The sequence below is a fragment of the Crinia signifera genome, chromosome 19 (assembly GCF_055691185.1).
Source record: "Crinia signifera chromosome 19, ASM5569118v1, whole genome shotgun sequence".
NCBI classification, from domain to species: Eukaryota; Metazoa; Chordata; class Amphibia; order Anura; family Myobatrachidae; genus Crinia; species Crinia signifera.
The window spans coordinates 28,444,858-28,468,667 of NC_139226.1; the positions used below are offsets into that span (position 1 = coordinate 28,444,858).

Here is a 23,810-nt window from a genome sequence, read left to right on the forward strand (position 1 = left end):
ACTTGCTGGATATGGAGAGAGGGAACTGTGAAGTCAGAGATTGGTGGTAGGAGCAGATAGGGACTGGGGGTGGAGTGAAGAGTTTGTGAGCTAAAAACCGTCACAGCTCAAAGTGAAAGCAAAAAATGTCACAGCTCAAAGTGAAAGTACATTGCAGAAGTCGTCATTTTGACGGGCTTTGAACCTATTGTACAGTATATACTGTATATATAAATAAATGTGCCTATAATTTACCATTATTACATTTATAAGACCTTTACGATTTCAGTTTTTCACTTGCTGTGACGCCGCTAGCCAGGTGGTGGATGATAATGCGAGTCAATGAGATCAACAATAGGTAGACCGTAAAATAGGTTGACATGACAACGATTTTTCATATTTTTTTTTTTATTATTATTCTAAACTTCTGCTTAATTTACTATCCATGCCACCATCTATTACAGGGGTGGCCAAACCAGTCCTCAGAATCTACTAACAGTCCATGTTTCCCAGACCACCCTTCTGATGCCCAGGTTCAGTCATTACTAAAGGTGTGTACAAACGTATCTATTTACTTTCGATTTGATTTGGATTTCCCCCTTTCGATTTGCTTTCACATTCAATCTGCACTTTTGCATTCGATATCAATTTCAAATTCAAGGTACAGTGTACACCAGTGGTTCCCAAACTGAGCGCCTAGGCTCCCTGGGGTGCCTTGGAGCACTTGCAGGGGTGCCTCAGGTTGGTGGTCCAGAACCAAGTCAAGTTATTTATGGTCAATGAAATAGGCAAAATCACATGTGGGTAAACAGAAGTGAATCATGTTTCTCACCACATAAGTGGACCTAAGGAAAACATTTAAATCCCAACAAATTTAATATTTTTCCTGAAATTAGTAACCAACTTTTGGCCTAGGGGTGTCGTGAAAAATATTCTGCCGTGATTCAAAAAGTTTGGGAACCACTGGTGTACACATTCGATTTACTGGATCGAATTCGATATTACCTGGCCTGTACAGTCTATTTTTCTTTTCGATATAGAGAAAACAGGAGAGCGCATCAAATCGAATGCATATCGAAAGTGTCTTAAAAACCATTCAATTTTGCTTCTATAAACAAAGTCTAATTGAAAACCTGTCAAAATCGAAGCGCGTGTACACCCCTTAACGGTCACATTTTCAAACCTGTGCTACATTCATTCCTAACGGACACATTCTACAGATTCACAGGTGGCCAGGAAAACCATGAACTATTTGTAGATCTTGAGGTCAGGTTTGGCCACCCTTGATCAATAGATCAAGGGTGGCCAAACCTGACCTCAAGATCTACAAATAGTTTTATTACCTTTGTGCGTTCCCTGAAAACGCACCTCTTCAAGCAGCTTATTGAATTCCAGAACCGCCAACACAACCTTATAAACCTCTACTATTCACTTACATCCGCACTGTACAGTTTACACCTATCCTCTCTCACTTCCCATCCTCCTGATCCCAGGACAACATTGCTGGATAAGAGTATCACACAGCCCACCAAGAATCTTTGCAAACTGGTAGACCATTACGCAATAGATAACACTTATCCTTCTGTATAAATGCCTATTTCACTTTAGATAACAGGCAAGACCCCAGTGGCGTAGCTTGGTTTGGGGCACCCCCCCCTGCCGTTAATGGGGGGCACCTCCCCCCCTCCCGCCGGCTTCCCCACCCCGGCTGCCTGTGCCCCCCTCCCCATCCCCCCGCAGGCTTACCTGTCTGTGTGTCCTGGCTCCCCTCCTGGCTTCAATTAATAATTCTATGCAGACGGACCACAATAAAATGGCCACCCCCATACCGCAGACAGTTTCAGAGAACTGTCTGCTTTATGGGGCGGCCATTTTATCGTGGACCGTCTCCATAGAATTGATTGAAGCCAGGAGGGGAGCCGGGACGCGCAGACAGGTAAGCCGATGGGGGGTGGGGGCATTACTATAGCACTGCAGCCCACCGGTGCCCCCTCATGCACGGCGCCCCCCCCCCCCCCCCCCGCGACCACGGGGGCTGCGGTACTATAGTTACGCCACTGCAAGATCCTCCTACCTCTATTACGGTCTATAACTACCCATTTCTGTTGTATCACAGTTTTCGGTCTGTAATGCACAATGGAAGTTGCTGCACTATATAAGAAACTGTTAATAATTACTAAACAAAATGGAATGTGAGCAATTTTTGCTTATGCAGAAAATGAATCAATATTGTTCGGTTAATTAGCACAGCCCAATGGTTGTATACATGTCCTCACACAGACTGGGATTTTGTGATAGGAGAAATACGGCAGGTGACAAGAGGTTATCACAGTGTTTATGGCGCAGGATTACCATTATCCTGAAATAAGGAAATGCTGTCTTATTTTCAGGTATTTTACTGTAGTCATCATTGTGTGACAGGGCAGCAGCCAGCAAAGAAACTGAAAGTTCCTGAACAGAACTTTGATCAAGTCACGGTCATTGCCAGCTGGACATATCAGTAATACAAAAAGATGCACCTTAATGGGGGTCATGTGACACATTTTCTGTCAAATATATTTATTTAGCGCCCAGGTAATAATGAATGTGAAAGGCCGGGGTTCATAATCACAGTTTGCAAGGAACACAGACGGGCATTTTCAACAGAGAGGGGTTTTTCCATTCAATTAAAAGGTGAGATGTATTGATTCCTATATAGCCGTGATGGCTAACCTCGACACTCCAGCTGTTGTTGAACTACACATCCCAGCATATCCTGCATCAGTTTTAGAATGGACAAATAGTAAAACTGCAGCAGGGTATGCTGGGATGTGTAATTCAACAACAGCTGGAGTGTCACGGTTAGCCATCACCGCTATAGTGTGCTCCCCTACAGCAAGTCTGAATTTTCCTGAAATAGTTCTTAGGAAAAATCACCATTATTTACTCTCGCACCCTTTTGGCACTTCCCCTAATGAATAATTAAGCAATGGAAAGTTTCCAATGAGCTAATTTAGCCCTTAATTAATTCTTCCAAAGTGGTCTCTTTTTCATTCAGCACCACAATATGGTCTTGTGTGAGTAAACCCCCCCCCCCCCTCCCCCCCAGTGGTAGCATCAGGAAAACTACATCTGCCAGTAGCCCTCATGCTTTCTAGCATCCCCTCCCAAGTGGGAAGATGACTGGAAGCTGTGAAGACCACTAGACCAGTACTGCTGCTTTCACATTGCCTAAACCAGGCATTTCCAAACTGCGTCCCTCCAGCTGTTGTTAAACTACACATCCCAGCATGCCTTGCCATAGTTTTAGCATTCCCTAGTAAAACTGTGGCACGGCATGATGGGACTTGCAGTTTCACAACAGCTGGAAGGCCGCAGTTGTCCAAACTGCGGCCTTCCAGCTGTTGCCTGGCCTAAACCTTTGAGACCCGGTATTTTGAAACAGTAATTTTTTTTTTCTATATTGAATAACGCGGGTATCATACCCACAGTAATCCTACATGGTGTGCAAGGCCTGCAAGTTTATTTTGCGGCAAAAAGATTGTACTCAGTTGAATATCCAATAACAGGTTTTAAGGATAGCCATACTTGAAGATAGATGATAAATAAATATCTGTTCTTTTGATTTAACCATCTGTGCTTAATCATGTACAATACTAAAGGCTGGACTTTTCGTGTGCCCCGAGGACCAGTGCTGGGAAACACTGATGTAAGGAATAAGGAGTACAACTCCTGTTTCTGATTTCTATGACTCACACGGAGATCACTGATTCAGCCAAGACATGTGAAAAACACGTAAGACAAACCCAGCGATACTTCTGTTAGGAGCAACATTAATCTTATGACGCACTATTCAAAACATTCAGAGACCTAAACCAAAAGGACAGCACCCCCCCCCCCCCCCACCGAGACAGAGCAGAGTTCTCAATTTAGTTCTCAGAAAGGGCGGGATGTATTAATATACATCGCCGCCCTTCGCCTGGCAGCCGCCGCGATGCTGCCACATATGCGGCTAGCATCGGGTTGCGGTGACGGAGACCCCCGCGATACCTGTAATGTGGTGTGCGGGGGTTTCCGTCACATCCCGGCGGCTGCCAGTGTCCCCCTGCGTCTCCTCCTCCCCCTGCAGCCGGATGTCCTCCCGGCTGTGACACCTGCTGGGGAGGAGGAGATCGATGGAGGACGGGAGGGGGGGGGGGGGGGGGGGGGCGATAGAGGCGATACCCTGCCAGGCAAAGTCGGGGCAGATGGGTATTGGTACATAGGAAAATTCGGTAAAACCCCCGTTTTACCGCATTTTCCCTTTAGTACATCCCACCCTAAAAGACAAGCAAGTATGTGATATGTGATTCGCCATTGAACCTTTATGAGGTGAAGTATCACCAGTGACCACTTGACAGACCAAATTACTCCTTTGTGCTAAAAGATGCCATAACAGAATGTGAAAGCAATTTTTGCAGGGACACTGATCTGTTGCAAACTTGCTGGATATGGAGAGAGGGAGCTGAGAAGACAGAGTGTAGGTGGGAGCAGATAGGGACTGGGGTGGGGTGAAGAGTTAGTGGGCTAAACGGTCACAGCTCAAGGGACACCAATCCCAGGAATGAGCATATTTTAATCCCGATTCCCAGGATTGAAAAAAATGCCCTGGGATTGGCATCCGTACGCAGGAGTATATAGTGACCTACATGAGACATAAGGACTGGGGACAGAGACACATGGGACTGAATGCTATCCTATGTCCATTGTACTGTACAGACCTTCTAAGCATGTGCTACCAAAACAGTTACATCAGTTTAATTAAGGGGAATTCCCCTTCTCCCTATCTCATGAATACTTCTTGTGCCCCCACATACTTTCAGGTCAGTTCTGTAACCACCCGCCCACACCACAGTACTATATATATAGGTATTACGGCCCACACCACAATAACATACCAGCCATCTGGTATGCAGAGTATCAAAGTAAAGTGGACCGCTTGCCTCCATTTTTATTAAATATATATCCTGCGAGGACACTAGGGCTAATTATATATATATATACACACACACAGGGGGTTCAACAAGTTCGCGGAGATGCAGGGAATTTTTTTATTCTCTTCCAGGTGGTGAAGAAGTGAACTCTCCCCAACTGTCACTCTGCTGGGTTGTCGTGACAACCTCTCTTAGTAGTTGCTACTGTTGTACCCGATACTGTAGCTGTGGGGTATAAGAAATGGGGGTTTTTGCCCATAGCAACCGATCAGATTCTACTTTAAAGGCACTGGCATTAGCGCTGCACTGATATTATGGTATATGACAATCACTATGAGTACACAGTGATTGACAGCTTGCAGATATATGTATCATACAGGCATCCTGCCGACGGGGATATGCAAAGTGTCTAAGACTATTAACTCCATTATCTTATGTAAGATACAAAGCCATCTGTAACACGATCACATCTGCCTTACAGAAAGAGAAACGCAAGGTTTATTCAATTAGACATGGTGAATTATCACGGGCTAATCCATCTGCCAGGGCTATTCAATTATAACCGGGAGGATGTCCTTAACATGGATTTTGTGCAAGCCACAGGAGGATTCCGAAATCCACGTTAAATGCCCTGAACTCGGCTGCCACGAACTTGTTAACCCCATACTTCTGGGAACTTTTCCTGTAAGTTATGGGGTCATGCATTATTTAATAATTTACCGCGCAAGTGAAAGGCAGATGTAACATCTGGGTGGGGTGTGTTGAAACTGAAATCTAAATTGCAGTGTAAAAATCATGCTGCCAGTATTTACCCTGCACAGAAACAAAATAACTCACACAAATCTAACTCTGCACATGTTACATCTGCCCCACCTGCAGTGCACATGGTTTTGCCCTTTTTGAGAACAAATTTGTACTGCGATCAGATCTGAATAAGGGCCAGTGTCCGCAGTGAATAGGTAACCGGTGGAACAGTCATCTTACACTGCATTACAGTACAGTATATCAGTCTGTGCTAGTTATGGGTCCTACACAGGGGGAGTGTTCAGGGCATTTTCTAGCGAGATGGCTTAGAAAATAGCCCTACATCGCTCTGTGTGTGTAGGGGAGATAGCGATGTGCTATCACCAGTCAGGGCCAGTTCATTGTATGCTACATGGCAAATGACACAACTATATCACATTAAATATCCATCTCACCTGCACTCTGTAAAATGGTAAATTTGGGACAATAAATAACATTTTATTGCAGTCATGTCATTCACGGTCAGAAGTTTCCAGTGAGTAGATAAGCCGTATACCACATTCAAATATTGAGCTCAAAGAATAATAATTAAGGTTCTAACATCTGCAGACTGTGTGCTGGAATGGGAACTATGAAAGCAAGTCCTGGACAAAGGCATATAATAGAATATGTCAGCATTAGAAAAGGGGTTTGGAAAGTGGGGTGCCCTGGGTCAGTGTGGCTGGATCGCTTTTGCGACATCATTGGTGTAACACTTTTCAGTATTTCAACTGTCTTTATTCATGGAACACTTTTATTGGTACTTCTCACCTATGTAACACTTTTGCCTCCTAATGATGAAACACTTATTAGCATTGACATTGCTACTTCTCTCTTGTGTGATTCACCCGGGGGTGGTTGGCTCTGTTGGCCTGGAAGTTCTTTGTTCTGACCCTAAACCTGAGGAATGTTAGGAACCCAATCGGATGAGATCAGCTGACCGAAATAGGTAGGCCCAACATTTTTGTTCAAAAATTATTCGACGAAACTCAAGAGTCCATCATAATTGTTCAAATCGGCAGTTCTTAGACTGTGCACTGGCCATTTCCTTTATATTTTTTATTTGGAGCTCATTTGACAAGATGGAGGCCAATATTTCCTTCGGATAAGAAATACTGTATCACAAAACATCCTTGATAGGACCTTAAGGAATGGTTGACTAAACCTGTCCTCGAGAGCTACCAACAGTTCAGGTGTTCCAGACCACCCAGCTAATGCACAGGTGCAGTCATTGCCAACTGTAACATTTTCAAACATGTGCTGCATTATTCCTAAACGACACATTCTACAGATCCACAGGTGGTCTGGAAAACATGGACTTTTGGTAGGTTTTGCCCAACCATGCCGCATCAGTGCCAACTCTAATCCATTTCATTTAATTGTATTGCATATTTTTCCAAACACACTCAGAAAATGGCTAATTCTGGCCCCAAACGCTGGCTTCCTGTCAGTCAAACTGCGGCTATATTGCAATTAGTTTGCAATTTCAGTTGCTAATTACCCTCGTGCAAAGCGAACAATATGCATGCCCAGTCAGTCGATTCATGCTGAATAACCCTAATTCGCTGTGAACGGGTCTCATTTACCAGAACTCATTTGCAACATGACCTTGGGCACATCAATACACACACACACTTTCCCCAATGTTGTATTTAAACAAATATAAAATGATTCCGCGTGAAAATTAAATGGTCTCTTTATCCCAGACGGTTCTCTTTAATGTTTGAACATCATTTTCTCAGAACCTAGAAGCTCGCTCTTGCTACGGACACACGACGATAAAAGTTACCATTTAACAGCAACAACAGCATAATAATAATAATAATAAAAGCTAGCCCTGCATAAAATATACATATATACTATACTCACTGAGTGACATGAAGCAAACAAATAAAGAAATATTTTTTTCTATAAAATATATCTAATCCAAAATGGCCAAGCGCGCACAAAGCCATAAATAATAAATATTTACATGTCCGCCTGAACAGAACAGGCGGACGGTATATACCTGCGTACCGCAATCCGCAGTTCTGAGACACCACTTTGATTTGTGATCGTGTTCTTTAGTCTCAAAAACCACGAGCAGCTTTCGAAAAAGAATATTTCACTGTGATCCATCATTTTTTCGCTCCAATTAATAACAATAATAATATACAAATATATTACACATTGTGCAATAGGTAAGTTGTGTAACAGTTCGGTCCCTTCCTTAAAAAGACTCAGTAACTACATTCCAGCATTAAAGAACAGAAATGGGTCCAGCCAAACTTTACGATTCAGCAGTCACCTGTCTGGATCGGCTCGTCAAAGGCTCATTCGATTTGTGACCTACGTAAAAAGTGCTGAGTGACTGATGTTTTTTTTTTCCCTTGTGTTCATGAGTTTCAACTTTCCCAATATCTTATTTCTGATCATTTAGAGGATTAAAAAAAAAGGATCAAGTTTGGAAAATCTTTATGATTGTTCTGAGACGTCGTGAGAGGTAGGAACATAAAATACTGGAGGAAGTAGGCTTGGCACAGTACTGTTTTCACATTGGCACTAATAGGTATCCAGCCTCTACTACCAGGTTATCAAGACTTTGATCATCAATCCTGGAAGACCAGGTCTGTTTGTCTACTTGGCACTATTTGAATGTTTGCAGAACATCTGAAGGTGCTTTGAGGACCTTTTTGGGAATCTCAATACCATTTCTAACCCCATACATAGTCTCCTTCATTCAGCCTGTTACGTTGACCGCGTCTTCCTCTGCGTCATCTAATTCTTCTCCATTGGAAAGAAGTTTGCCCCTCTCTGCGAGGTCTTCCATCTCCACGTGTAAATAGCCGTTGCCAAGCCTTGGAAGAGTCTCTTCCATGGGTTCCAAAACTTCATCTACCGTGCAGCCCTGGCTATATTCGCACTCGCCGAACGCTTTTGGTGTCCGCTTCTGTAGCCAGTCTTGTAGAGTCTGCTTTAGGAACACAGCCGGGATGGGCAAAGCTGCCACGATGATCAACATGATTAACAAGCCCAGGGCCCATGGAGGATACTTCAATCTGTCTTCCACGGCCTACAGAAAAAACAGACAAGAAGTAAATGCAATTAGTCTTAGTAGCAGGGCTGCCATCAGGAATTTTGGGGCCCAGGACTCATTTACAGTCCGGGCCCCTCTCCTCACTTGACTTATCATAATCTGGCTCCTGCTCCGCCATCTCCTCTTCCGCTGAGCTGCAGCCCGGAGGTCCCGGAGCGTAGGCTTCTTCACCTCAGGATCCCGGCAGCCAAGTAAAATTCAGCACCGCCTGGAGAGCCAATCAGAGTTCGCGTACCGGCAGTCCCTCTGATTGGCTGACGGTACGCGAGCTCTGATTGGCTCAAAAGCAGATGCTGCATTTTAATTGGCTGCCGGCATCTTGAGTTGAGGAAGCCTGCATTCCGGAACATGCTTTGTGGCTGGGTAGTTGCAGTGGGCAAAATGAGCTGCCTGGGCCCTTCCAGAGGCCGGGGCCCGGGACAGCTGTACCCACAGCACCCCCCTATTGGCGGCCCTGCTTAGTAGTAACTTCCTAAAAAACCTTTCTGAACAATTAGAACATGTAAGTTGTGTACAAAACCAATTTCTCAAACACTTTATAAAGCAGAGGGCTCTCGGACATACCGTTTCACTATTCCAAGACTGGTACACAGGCTCTTCGATGCACATCCTGATCAGACTGGCAAGCAGGAGCCCAATCATGGCCAAGATACTGACGTACTTCCACATATACTTGTATATTCTCCAGGGACGGTAGCCCAACATTCCTTGAATGTCAATCATAAACCTGGAAACCAATTGAAGAAATGTAAATCTTGGCAATAGACTTCATTCAAATTCTGAAAAGGAACAACCACAAAATGTAATACAGTTATAACATTACATTGAAACATGCTACAGCTTGTTGATTAATTTCATATTATCTAATCTGTTGTCACAAGGGTTTGTACTAACTGTGCTGTGGTGCTGAACCCCCCCCCAGCAGCCAATCAGCTCCTAACTATCAATTTTCAGGCTGGGTTTGACAAATGACAGCTAGGATCTGATTGGCTGGTGCGTTGTCACAGTCAACTTTATTACTTCACTGGGGTTAATAAACCTTCCTACGAATTTGCAAGTAGATTCTCTGGCCCAAGGTTACATTACTTGTGGCTAAATTGTGTCGTTTTGTACTTGTTCCTTCTGTAACTTTCTCAGAATACATCGCTTTATCCTGAAATCCTTACAGCCAGCACACACTGGGAGGCAGACAACAATTCTACAGATCCCACTACAGCCTAACAGCAGTGAACTGTAGAGGCATCGCCATGCGTGCGCTCTTGGAACACAACATCGATTTAAAATCAATAAAAAAATGTTTTTGTTTACTAGATTTCTAGTGCAGTCTATGGACAAAATATATATATAGCAGCGCCACCTAGTGGTCAAATCAGAATACATATGGAAGAAATGAAACAGTTGCAGATAAGAGATACTGGGGGCAGATGAAGGGAGGCTTATCAATGTGACTTGATTAATAATAGCAAACAGGGCTTTAATGGCAATTGCTGCAAAACATGTCTCCAAGCCCCCCCGTAACGGAGCTCCCGGTCATTCAGGGGACTCTGGGACAATGCGGGAGAGGTAACAAAGCTCTCATGCATTCCTGGTGCAGCCTGACCCATTACAGAGAAAACACTTCCGCTTGTCTCTGCATACACGGCTACAGATCGATCATTTCATCCTTAAAAAGTTATTTCCACTAAGTTAGTAATTAGCCCCCACCACCGGCAATAGAACAGTGGCCGGTTACTGCTAACATGGCGGAGTACGATAGCGCATTCACCAAGCAGAAATAGAAGCATCATTTCTCGTTTCCAATGCTCAAATACAGTACTATAACATTGTGTACAAAACAGACTGCAAGGAACTGTACCTGTCTGCCCCGTACACCCACGCCACCGCCACGTTTTCAAATATCACCACGATAATGAGCGGCAGAGTGGCCGAGTAGTCGTCAAACATGGCCACGAAATAGGATCCTGATCTCTGGACGAACAGCAAGCCAAACAAAAGGCCAATTATACAGCAGACAACTAGGAGCGAGCAAAGAGGGGAAACGAATGTTAGCACAATAAAAGGAAGAATAAAACCCATTTATATCCATACACAACGCTCTAGATTCAAGATCTGCAACAATACAAGATCCATAGTACCGGAACCATTGGCACATATACAAATATGTACAGACATAACAGATGGGCACTGACAAGGTCAGTGGCTTTCCTCTCCTTTGAAGCTGGTTAGCACATCTTATGTTGACCATTAGACCATGTAGTCTAGAGATGAAGACTTGTTTCAGAATTGTGTACGGTAATTCCACTGTGGCAGGGAACACTCACCTGAGGGACATCGCTGGGTTTGTAGGCCTGGCTTAGAGAGGGCCTAGCAGGCCGTAAAGACCTCCTCAGGGCAGAAGGAGGTGGAGTGGGAAGGGAGGAGCAGCACAGCACACAAAAAAAGACACAAACCCGCCAAGAACATCCTCACCAGCACTAGTTATGCTGTGGGAGGCATCAGTCAGGCTGTGGGGTGGAGCTAGGCTGTGGGTTGTACAAGTGCTGCAGAGGGGTGGAGTTAACCTGCAGGAGGGCTTGGGTAGGTTTAGGTGGACCTTCTACCACTAATCAGCAGAAGGTGCTTGTGCATCCTAATTTGCATTGCTTTGAATAAAATGCATTTTAATGGAAAAAGTTGCACGTAAAGAAGCTCTGTGCTATGGATTCACTCCATGGCGAAACTAGAAGGGCTCTTTAACATGCACGGTGGCCAGATGTATGTGGACACATCTGTAATCTGGCAAAACGGATAATACAGCACAGTGCTGAAGCCAAGGGTGCTGGATTATTGGCGATGTACCTGTATATATTTGGTATTATTATTTTTTTGTTTTTCTAACAGCAAGGGAAAACATGAAATCTTGTTCTTACTACATTTTAATTATATTATTATTGTTACATGTACAAAAGGCAAAGTGGCATGAGATATGGCGTCTCTCCTCATAGGCTAAATGCGAACCAACGCGTTTCACAGAGCACACAGACTCCTCAACAGCAATCTGACCACGGATACAGGTAATACAGACAAAGCACCAGCGACGCCAGCTCTGAATGAGGCCGGTATATAAGACGCTCTTACTTGTGAATATGGTTTTTCTCTTGCGTAAAGCTGAGAAGTTGTCCAGCAGCGGGGTGATGATTCCTTGCATGTTCCCGAACATTGTGCTGAGTCCCAAGTTCAACAGCATAAGGAAAAACAATAAAGACCAGAACGGGGATGCGGGCAACTGAGTCATTGCTTCCGTGAAGGCGATGAATGCCAGCCCTGTGCCTTCTGCCCCCTGCGAGGAGGAAGACAAATGCAGAGGGTTAATGGGCGTTGGCAAATAACTAAATTAAACAATGCTAACATAATATCTTACAGATTTTCCCAACCTTATTCATCTCATCCTCCACCCGGCAGCTCTGAATGCCATAGAGTGTCAGATTAATGGTGGGCTCCGTTCTCTCGTACCACTGGCTGTACTCCACGTTAGTCAGATTCTCCACATTTAACGAGTAGTCTACAAATATCCCGTTGTCCACCAAAGCCTTGATCTTTTCCAGGTTCCTGACAAAAGGATTTGATAGGTTGAGACTTGTAGATTGTTATGTATTAGAGATATATATCATAACAATATATTATATATATGTTAATGGGTACTCTTTACCTAGCACGGCGCCCATCGCAGTCATCGGGCATTGAATGCACTAAAAAAAAAAATCGGGTGCGACGCGATGCCAGCGATTTCCCATAGGGACCAATGTTAAATTTCTCAATTGACCCGATTTTTCTGTTCAGTGCCTCAATTGACCCGATTTTTCCATAGGAATCAATGTTAAATGGCCCACAGAGGCCAAATAGCCACCCTGAAGTGTGAAATGGCCCCCACAATTGTTAACGCCACCCCACGTTCAACGTGAACCCGTAGCGTGGCGAGCGCAGCGAGCCCGCGAGGGGCGGCGGTACGCGTCCTACGACCTTTTCATACCCCCACTATCCACGTCGGCGTGGAGTTGAGAATAGAATAGTGTGGCGAGCGCAGCGAGCCACCGAGCCCGAAGCGTGGCGAGCGCAGCGAGCCCTGCGAGGGGACGAGGATACCTGTGAAGCCCGCGAAGGGACGCGTTTACCTGTGAAGGTATCCGCGTCCGCTCGCCATGCTTCGGGCTCGGTGTCTCGCTGCGCTCGCCACACTATTCTATTCTCAACTCCACGCCGACGTGGATAGTGGGGGTATGAAAAGGTCGTAGGACGCGTACCGCCGCCCCTCGTGGGCTCGCTGCGCTCGCCACGCTTCGGGTTGACGTTGATCGTGGGGTGGCGTTAACAATTGTGGGGGCCATTTCACACTTCAGGGTGCCTATTTGGCCTCTGTGGGGCATTTAACATTGTTTCCTATGGAAAAATCGTGTCAATTGAGGCATTGAACAGTAAAATTGGGTCAATTGAGAAATTTAACATTGTTCCCTATGGGAAATCGCGGGCATCGCGTCGCACCCGATTTTTAGTGCATTCAATGGCCGCGATGCCCGCGATTTTTTTACCTGCGATGCCCACGATCAAAATCGTGGGCGCCGTGCTAGGTAAAGAGTACCTGTTAATCTAATATGAATGACTCCACTACCACCAGAGGTGGAACGACTATTGGTGCAGCAGGTGCAATGCACCAGGGCCCCTGGGGGTTAAGTGGCCCACTACTGCCCCTGTCATCCTCTTCCGGTCACCCACTGTTTTTCTCCTCTGCCTCTCCCTGACACCCTCTGCCTTCCCCTGCCTCCCCCTGACACCCTCTGCCGTGTTGCATATTGTGAACTTGGATTGAGGTGCAGGAAGGGGGCCTTTTTACAAGGTGAAAGACAACAATACTTACTCTACAACGCATTTCCCAGCAATGTAATTAGCGCGGAACCCCAAGACTGAGAAGACGACCAGCGTCGCTAGAATGGAGGTCATGAAGTTGATGAAGGAGACCAGTATAGCGTCAAAGTGGCAGTTGTTGTAGCGATCGTTATAGCTGGAATAGGCGATCACGCTTCCAAATCCCAGGCCTAGAGCAAAAAAGACCTGGGTGGCTGCTTGTCGCCAAACCTGAATGTTCCCCCAGATTTCCAGCTGAAAAGAGAAAAATACTGGTTCATATTCAGCGAGGGTCAACACCTACAGTAGCTTTAGAAATCCCAGCGATCATGACAGCAGATATCACTTTGCAGCAGGTGGTAAAATCAAACAAACACTGTGGGCGGTATTCAATTGTTTCATCACACACAATTTCCCATCTAAAGTGATGGGAGATCGTGGAGCGATACTCAATAGATTTAATATTTGCGCATAGCGCTCATTATTGTCAGGTTTAGCCATGTATTCGCGCATATCAGCTCACCAACCCCTGGGATAGCAAGGTGAAATGCCGGTGAAAAACAATTGAATACCGCCCTGTATGACCTGGATTCTACCATTAGCTTCTTTCATGCAAATCAACCCAAGAACAAAAAATTTCACATCATGTGGGAAATGAATTCGGAGGAAAATTTTCGGTACTTATGTAGTATCTGGGCTGCCGATTTTTTGATTGTATGCCTTAAGTTAAGGCATACAATCAGATGCGATGCGATATCGCATCGCATATGACCATATCGCATGCGATGCGATGACCCGATTTTTCCATAGGATTCAATGTTAAAATGGACTGAGTCCATTTTAACATGGAATTCAATGGGAAAAAGGGGTCCTTTTCATACCCCTACTATCCAAGTGGGCATGGAGTTGGATATAAACCTGTTGCGAGCGTAGCGACCCACCGAGCCCGAAGCGTGGCGAGCGAAGCGAGCCCCGCGAGGGGACGGTATTCTGTGTCCGCTCGCCACGCTTCGGGCTCGGTGGCTCGCTACGCTCGCCACAGGTTTATATCCAACTCCATGCCCACTTGAATAGTAGGGGTATGAAAAGGACCCCTTTTCCCATTGAATTCCATGCTAAAATGGACTCAGTCCATTTTAACATTGATTCCTATGGAAAAATCGGGTCCATCGCATCGCATGCGATATGGTCGGGTGCGATGCGATGGACCCGATTTCAAAATCGGCAGTCCAGTTACTACATAATTACCAAATTTTCTAATACAGTAGCAACCAATCAGCTATGAGACAACTGGAAAATGACAGTTACACACCAATCAGTTGTTTGGGAAAATCTTCATCCCTCACCTAGGTTTAATACAAGAACTGAGACTTTCAATGTGAGCTCCAGGCTATGGTGATCAGTCCAAATGTCCCACCAACTTCTGGTGACTTCTCCAACTATATTATGCCAATATTCCAGAGGGTCACATGACATTTTAAAGAACGATTCGATTAACTGTGATTTGCGGGTACTAAGTACCATAATGCAAGGATGCGTATATAGCGGTAAAATATCCTCTAAATCGCCATTAATTTTAGCAATTACTGCGAGCACCTCTATGGAAATGAGCAAAAATCAATGCAGCAAGGCTTGACTGCATGGAACGCTCATGTCAAAATTATTTTATTCTTTGGGGGTTATTTAATCCTGGATGATATTTCCATATGATATTCCATCCGTTTCCATACGGGACTCTCCGTTGCAGCTTCAACTTTTCTAAAAGTTGAATCTGCATTGTCGGAAACAGCCGCTAAATTGTCAAATTAGGATCCATATCCGAAAAAAAAAAAGAAGTGAGATTCAAAGATCATCTTTTTTGACTTTCGGAATGTTTCTGAAAGTAGGAAGTGTGGAACAGACACTGAAGAGGTTGAATGTAAATTCGACCTATTTTTGTTGAAAACGTCCGATATTGGCGTAAATGGGAAATATCGACCGGCATTGAACACGCCATTTTTGCCTTTGATGAATACTATAAACATTCTGCCGTTTGCCGAGACATTTAAGTTTGAGCACTAACGTTTAAGGTAAAACCCAATTAAAAAAAAAACACTAACAAACGGTAGGCCTCACAGAGAGGCTTCATCACTACATTGTACCTTTGGTGTAAACATAATTCGGATTCCATCGATGGCGCCGTCCAGTAGCAACCCACGAATCAGGAAGCAGAAGAGAACGACGTAGGGAAAGACCGAACTAAAATACATCACCTGGAAAACACAATAAAAATGTATCATAAAAAAAGTCAACAAAAAGGAGAAAAACTTCCATTTATTTTCTGCCTGTTGAATCGCTCTGCACCTTCATTAAAAATGGGATTGTGACTGGAATGAAAAGAGGGGGTGTTGCCCACAGCAGCCAATCGGATGATGTCTATTATTTTCAAGGATGCAATAGAACAGTGGTAGCCAACTACGGTCCTCGAGAGCTACCAACAGTTCACATTTTCCAGACAACCTAGCTGCTGCAGAGGTGCAATCATTACTCCCTGACATTTTAAAAGATCCACAGGTGGAGCTAATTACTTCACTTGTGATTCTGTGAGGAGACCTGGAAAACATTAGGTGTTGGTAGCTCTCGAGGACTGGAGTTGGCTACCTCAGCAACAGAATATCTGATTGGTTGCTATAGGCTAGTGTTCATTCTAGCACCCGCCATCTTTGAAAACCCGTGCAGTTCCTCTTCCCTGACTGGGGTGTCGCTGTCTGCTGTAGTGCTTCTAGCACAGAGTGGTCTGTATATCAGCACTGATATGCAAACCAGGCCTGTGCTAGAAACACCACAGCAGACAGCGACACCCCAGGCAGGGAAGTGGAACTGCATGGGTTTTCAAAGATGGCGGGTGCTAGAATGAACACTAGCTATGGGCAATATCACTTATTTTCTAATATGACATGGACAAAACCATGCTGCACTGCAGGTGGGGCAGATGTAAAGTGCAAAGAGGGTTCGATTTGGGTGGGGTGTGTTCAAATTAAAATCTAAATTGCAGTGTAAAAATAATGGGTTGGGATATTATTATATACAAATTTTACAAACTTACTTTCCCGGATGACTTGATTCCTTTGATCATGCCTCCGCACACTAGGACCCAGGCAAGAATAAGGCATCCCGTCATTGGCCAATTCATTGCTGAGGGTCCAATGGATTCGGTGACATCCAGGGCCTTTCGGTACCAGAAGTATGTGGTAGGAGTACTCTTGGCGCACTCTGGCTCTGCAAACAACACAAATATACATTGGCAGGTGGACAAACACACTTGTGTGCAAGCGTCTAAAGACAATGTATAGTAACTGATTTATTTCAGACAGGACTCTGTAATTACTTACTATTATTGTCCCTTCACTGTTAAGCCCACAGATGGCTATTAAATGTGTATTCATGAGTGGCCAATAACTGGAAGAGCTTTGTACGTCATGTATGACCGATGCCATTTCATTTGAACGGTTTAGTGAACAGGAAACCAGCGATACAAAGAAACATAGAACATTGAATAATCGTCGCTGCAATGAATGCAGCTCTTACCTGTCTGGTTTGCCAGGGAGGGACAGTTCGTCCAGGGTAGGGGGTATTGGAAGGAATTGAACATGTAGAAGAGGCTCCATCCGATGATAACATTATAATATAGTGCCACAAAGGAGCAGACCTACAAACAGAAGACAGATGTAAGACACCTGGGGACAAGGTATCAGAAATCCAAAGCTACATCCTGTGGCTCCTCAGAGGGTTCATGTTTGCTGATGTGTGCACCAACCCTCTGCTTGCAGCGCTCTCTCCTACCACTGGACCTACACCGATGCCTCTGTGCACCACCAACCCTCTGCCTGCAGCGCTCTCTCCTCCTGCTGGACCTACACTGATGCCTCTGTGCACCAACCCTCTGCCTGCAGCGCTCTCTCCTCCCGCTGGACCTACACTGATGCCTCTGTGCACCAACCCTCTGCCTGCAGCTCTCTCTCCTCCCGCTGGACCTACACTGATGCCTCTGTGCACCAACCCTCTGCCTGCAATGCGCTCTCCTTCCACTGGCCATACACTGATGCCTCTGTGCACCACCAACCCTCTGCCTGCAGTGCTCTCCTCCCGCTGGCCATACACTGATGCCTCTGTGCACCAACCCTCTGCCTGCAGCGCTCTCTCCTCCCGCTGGACCTACACTGATGCCTCTGTGCACCAACCCTCTGCCTGCAGAGCTCTCTCCTCCCGCTGGACCTACACTGATGCCTCTGTGCACCAACCCTCTGCCTGCAATGCGCTCTCCTTCCACTGGCCATACACTGATGCCTCTGTGCACCACCAACCCTCTGCCTGCAGTGCTCTCCTCCCGCTGGCCATACACTGATGCCTCTGTGCACCAACCCTCTGCCTGCAGCGCTCTCTCCTCCCGCTGGACCTACACTGATGCCTCTGTGCACCAACCCTCTGCCTGCAGAGCTCTCTCCTCCCGCTGGACCTACACTGATGTATCTGTGCACCAACCCTCTGCCTGCAGAGCTCTCTCCTCCCGCTGGACCTACACTGATGTCTCTGTGCACCAGCCCTCTGCCTGCAGTGCTCTCTCCTCCCGCTGGACCTACACTGATGCCTCTGTGCACCAACCCTCTGCCTGCAATGCGCTCTCCTTCCACTGGCCATACACTGATGCCTCTGTGCACCACCAACCCTCTGCCTGCAGTGCTCTCTCCTCCCGCTGGACCTACACGGATGCCTCGGTGCACCACCAACCCTCTGCCTGCAGCGCTCTCTCCTCCCGCTGGACCTACACTGATATCTCTGTGCGCCACCAACCCTCTGCCTGCAGTGCTCTCTCCTCCCGCTGGACCTACACTGATGCCTCTGTGCACCACCAACCCTCTGCCTGCAGTGCTCTCTCCTCCTGCTGGACAGACACTGATACCTCTGTGCACCACCAACCCTCTGCCTGCAGCGCTCTCTCCTCCTGCTGGACCTACACTGATGCCTCTGTGCACCAACCCTCTCCCTGCAGCGCTCTCTCCTCCCGCTGGACCTACACTGATGCCTCTGTGCACCACCAACCCTCTGCCTGCAGTGCTCTCTCCTCTTGTTGGACCTACACTAATGTCTCTGTGCACCAACCCTCTCCCTGCAGCGCTCTCTCCTCCCGCTGGACCTACACTGATGCCTCTGTGCACCACCAACCCTCTGCCTGCAGTGCTCTCTCCTCCCGCTGGACCTACACTGATGTCTCTGTGCACCACCAACCCTCTGCCTGCAGCGCTCTCTCCTCCTGCTGGACCGACACTGATACCTCTGTGCACCACCAACCCTCTGCCTGCAGCGCTCTCCTCCCGCTGGACCTACACTGATGCCTCTGTGCACCACCAACCCTCTGCCTGCAGTGCTATCTCCTCTTGTTGGACCTACACTAATGTCTCTGTGCACCAACCCTCTCCCTGCAGTGCTCTCTCCTCCCGCTGGATCTACACTGATGTCTCTGTGCACCAACCCTCTGCCTGCAGCGCGCTCTCCTACCGCTGGACCTACACTGATGTCTCTGTGACCCAGCCCTCTGCCTGCAGTGCTCTCTCCTCCCGCTGGCCGCTGATACCTCCTTGCACCAACCCTCTGCCTGTAGTGCTCTCTCCTCCCGCTGGCCATACACTGATGCCTCTGTGTACCAACCCTCTGCCTGCAGCGCTCTCTCCTCCCGCTGGCCATACACTGATGCCTCTGTGTACCAACCCTCTCCCTGTAGTGCTCTCTCCTCCTGCTGGACCGACACTGATACCTCTGTGCACCACCAACCCTCTGCCTGCAGCGCTCTCTCCTCCTGCTGGACCTACACTGATGTCTCTGTGCACCAACCCTCTGCCTGCAGCGGTCTTTCATTGCTCGTTATAAGACTTCTATAGATCGATGCATACACAGACTTACCACACAGCTAGAAAATCCAATCCCAGCTAACCGGGGGCTGATGTGCTTCCAGACACCTATACTGCCTTGGCGAATACTTTGTCCTGCGGCCAGCTCCAAGAAGAAGAGGGGAATCCCGATAATGAGAAGGAGCACAAAGTACAACAACAGGAAGGCACCTGCCAGACAAATTACCCATCAGACAACTCTTAAGCCTTCGTGAAAGCAGAGAACTAAAAATGTCCTGCAGAATCCTAGGGAAAGATATAGAACAGCTACTGCCGCTGTGATAGGACAGAGATTAACAGTGGGATCTATCGGGCCTCACAGAGAATAGGGATACACAGAGTCAAAACTCAATGTCATTAGAAACTAAAAGTAATCTTTATTTAGATAATATTTATAGAATAATCGGACACCTCTCATTTCATTGTCTTACAGAATATATATTCAACTTTAGCCACTAGATGGCAGTAAAACCATATCTAAGCAAGCTAATACATTTTCAATTTTTAGGTATGGACCACTAGGGCAACCACTGTGGTCGGCATGGACACCGTATAAATGTACCGCTGCGCTCGCTATGCTTGGGGCGCGGTGCCTCGCTGTGCTCAGCACATGGGATGCTAAAGTATTTTGTTTGTCGAACTTTTCAAGATGTCGACCAAATGAATGCGTACCGAATTTAAAATGATCATGACATATATAAACCATATTTAGGTGACAGACCAATACAATATTAAAAAAAAGTGACCTGTATCAGGAATGTCCAACATGTGGCTCTCTGGATGTTGTGAAACTACAAGTCCCAGCATGGTCTACCAGACGATCAGCTGACACAGCATAGTGGAATTGTAGTTTTACTGCAGCTGGAGAGACACACAGGTTGTCCAGACCTACACAATATACAGATATGTCCCCCATCATCAATGCTGCAGTCGCGTTAAGGCCCATACACACTGGGTGACTGAGCTGAAAGTCGATGAAAACAGCAGGTTTGATCGGCTTTCAGCTCAAAGCCGCCCAGTGTGTATGGACCTTTAAACAGCGGATACTAACGCTGAGAGTCTGTTCATTGCTTCCCCCGAAAATGCATCTTATTTGCACTGAATTAGCACAATTCAGATCCTCACTGTCCATGTGGCCATACCAATATCACAGAGACTGTAATCCAGTGTATTCTGGGGGCGATTCAGATCTGATCGCTTAGATCCAATTTCTCCCCAGACGGTAGGGCTTGGCCGTGGGAGCGAACACATCCGGCGAGTTTCCCGCTTGCCGTGGCGTTCGCTCCAGGATGGGCGGGCAAAAGGTGAGTACAAGGAACCGCACAGCATTTTATGGGCGTGCCCACAAAAATACTGGGCATACCCCTGTTATCGTAGGCGCGTCGGTGCCTGCTTGCGGCGGGCAGCTGATGTCACATGACATCAGAGCCCACCCCCATTCAGCCATCTCCGTATAGAATTTTATTCGCGAATGGGGGGGAAAAAAAATATTTAGATGGTGAGCGATTTTTCCTCTAGCGCAGGGATTCGGGCGCCATTTACCTGCTCACTAGGAAGCGAATATACTCTAACACAAAGTCACACATCATTATACTTATCATCCAGACCTGGAACGCAGACACATGGCCATTGTGTAGCCGGGAAAGGAGTACAGATAGCGCAAGTCAATAAGGCAGGGTGTGTACGCAAACGCCGACGCGCTACTGTGCCCCGGCCAATGCCAGCCACTCCTTGTTAAATCCCCACTGATAAATACAATAACAACAGAGCCGACGAGGGACATATCCCTGTTGTAGCGATAAGGAGGGCACAGGGATATGGCCAACGCACACAACCAACGCTTATAACCACATACAAGTCCATCACCCAAAACATGTTGGTTTTAGTTGGCTGGACCGAGCCGGTCTTGCCGGTGCTTTCCATTAAGCAGACATGGAAAACACAAAAAGTTCCTTATCTCACCTCCGCCATTCTGATGACACAGGTAAGGAAACCTCCAGACGTTTCCGAGACCGACAGAAAAGCCGACTTGAGCGAGGATATACTGCACTTTACTGCCCCAGGCGGGGCGCGGTGTGGCTTCCGGTATCAGATCACGGTTGGACTCCCCTGTGATGCTGCCCTCTAGTTCATTAACAGATTTTTCCATTGGTTGGCGTCACTACCGTACAGCGATTCTCAACGCAGTCTCCAAACTTACATACAGTCTCCTCAATCCGGGAGTTTTAAACCTGTAGAATTAAATGTAAAAGAGAAAAAATTATATATTGTATTATTTGAAAATGTATTGGATTTTTTATTTTATAATTTATAAAAAAAAAAAATTTTAACGCAGAAAAGTAGGTAAAACTTAAGTATTGTACACACGATTTTCGGGATCGAACGGCATTGTGCCGTGTACGCATTAGATTTAGACTATATAGTCTTGCCTGAACAGTCTATTTTTGTATTCGCTTTGGGTGCCGCAGAGCCACGCATCAGGATCAAATGCAAACAATTTAGATTTGATTTTGCTTATATAAGCAAAACCAAATAGAAATATAGACTGCATCCAACAGTGAGTACGCCCTTTTAGAAAAATCAAAATAGAAAATAAAATGGTTTCGTTATTCCAGTTCATGATCCCAGGTCTCACACAGGGTTGAATGCACTGAATACCGTCATTAGGTTGACATACGTTGGGTCGACTGCTGAAGGTCAACACATAAAATATGTGGACATGGCTAAGGTCGACAGGGTTGGACGGTCGAAACAAGCATTAGGTCGACAATGGTAAGGACGACATGAGTTTTTCACGTTTGTGCATGCATACCCACCCGTGTTCACAATTGCATAGGTGTGTTTTGCGTAGCAGCACTTACTGGACCCAGCATGCTTCATTTCACTGTGTTTCACTAAATAAATGACTGTGGACGGGTAATCTGACGACCGCCCATACATGTTCACCAGCAGCCGATTGTGCTTGACGGCTCATTGGGCGCCAGTCCCAACGGATAATGTAGCGTGTATGGAAAACGCACTTTGTGATCAGTCTGTAGAAATTTCAGTGGATCCGCAGATCTATCTAGAAGCCTTAAGGTCCATACACGCTGGGCGACTATGCCCAGCGTGTATGGACAGCGATGACCGCTGTCATCGCTGGGGGGAAAGCGGCTCAGTACATACACACTGAGCGGCTTTCCCCCTGCCCGGCACCGTCAGTGGGGAGAGGACGGCTTTGCATAGCGCAGAGCTATGTAAAGCCGTCCTCAAAGCCGCTCATCTGCTGGTATTACCAGTAGATGAGCAGCTTTCCCGGCGATGATGCAGGAGAGCGCAGCAGCGGTTACCGCTCATCGCCGGGCCATACACACTGGGTGTCTTTTAGCTGAAAGCCGCTCAAACATGCTGTTTTGAGCAGCTTTCAGCTCAAAGTCGCCCAGTGTGTATGGTCATTTACCCAGCATTAGATAGACTTCTTTCAGATGTGTCTATTAGTTTTAGTAATTTAGGAGTAAATTTACTAAAGCTTCTAAAAATGAAAGGTGATGTTGCCCATAGCAACTAATCCCAGCCTATCATTTCTCTATTACATGCTAGTAAGTCATAGACCAAATCTTATTGGTTGGAGTGTCCAAATGGAATTATTGAAACAAATGAAGTTCAATTGTTATTTATTTATATCCCATATTAATAGATACAATAAAACCAACGGTGTTGAGTTAAACCAAGGAAACCACAGGCGTTCCCTTACTGCTAGCCAATCAGAAAGCAGCCACAGTATCATACAATACTGCTTCTGATTGGTTTAGGCGGTAGAGGGGAGGGGTGCTCGGTTTTTTCATGCGTGGAGGGTTCCAAGGATTACAAATGGAAGATCACCCTGAATTAAAATAAATGTTATTTCACTTCTACCCCTTTCACATCCCAAATGCCGGGTTGCACATGATATTGGGACACGGGTCCAACCTGGGTGCGACCCGTCATCTGTGAGGTGAAGCTACCTTTAGTGATCCAATAACAAGCTGGGTCGCTGATGTCACACGAGGATGGGGTGGAGCACCCGGGTTACCATTTTTACACTGCCCAGCAACCCTGGTCTGACCCAGGTAAAACCCTTCTTTTAACCCAGGTCGGAATGCTGGGTTGCTGGACCAGGGTTTTTCCAAATGGCTCTGTAACACCGCACAGTGGCCGGGGTTGAACCAGCAACAACCTAGGTCGTACTAAAATAATTAG

At 46.3% G+C, this 23,810-nt stretch overlaps 1 protein-coding gene across 1 annotated transcript in view; it reads right to left on the bottom strand.

Annotated features, from left to right (window-relative positions):
* Window positions 1–6,152: 6,152 nt before the first annotated feature.
* The window catches only part of LOC146042294 (sodium-dependent neutral amino acid transporter SLC6A17-like), a 34,872-nt gene continuing 17,214 nt past the window's right edge, over window positions 6,153–23,810 (bottom strand). The window contains exons 2-12 of the mRNA XM_083162238.1: window positions 21,555–21,823; window positions 19,606–19,763; window positions 17,236–17,356; window positions 16,754–16,926; window positions 15,810–15,920; window positions 13,682–13,923; window positions 12,204–12,378; window positions 11,908–12,109; window positions 10,646–10,805; window positions 9,355–9,517; window positions 6,153–8,766 (exon numbers count right to left, since the gene is read on the bottom strand). Coding sequence (XP_083018364.1) covers window positions 8,434–8,766; window positions 9,355–9,517; window positions 10,646–10,805; window positions 11,908–12,109; window positions 12,204–12,378; window positions 13,682–13,923; window positions 15,810–15,920; window positions 16,754–16,926; window positions 17,236–17,356; window positions 19,606–19,763; window positions 21,555–21,741 — 2,025 coding nt within the window. The 5' untranslated portion in view covers window positions 21,742–21,823 and the 3' untranslated portion in view covers window positions 6,153–8,433. The remainder of the gene's footprint in view (window positions 8,767–9,354; window positions 9,518–10,645; window positions 10,806–11,907; window positions 12,110–12,203; window positions 12,379–13,681; window positions 13,924–15,809; window positions 15,921–16,753; window positions 16,927–17,235; window positions 17,357–19,605; window positions 19,764–21,554; window positions 21,824–23,810) is intronic.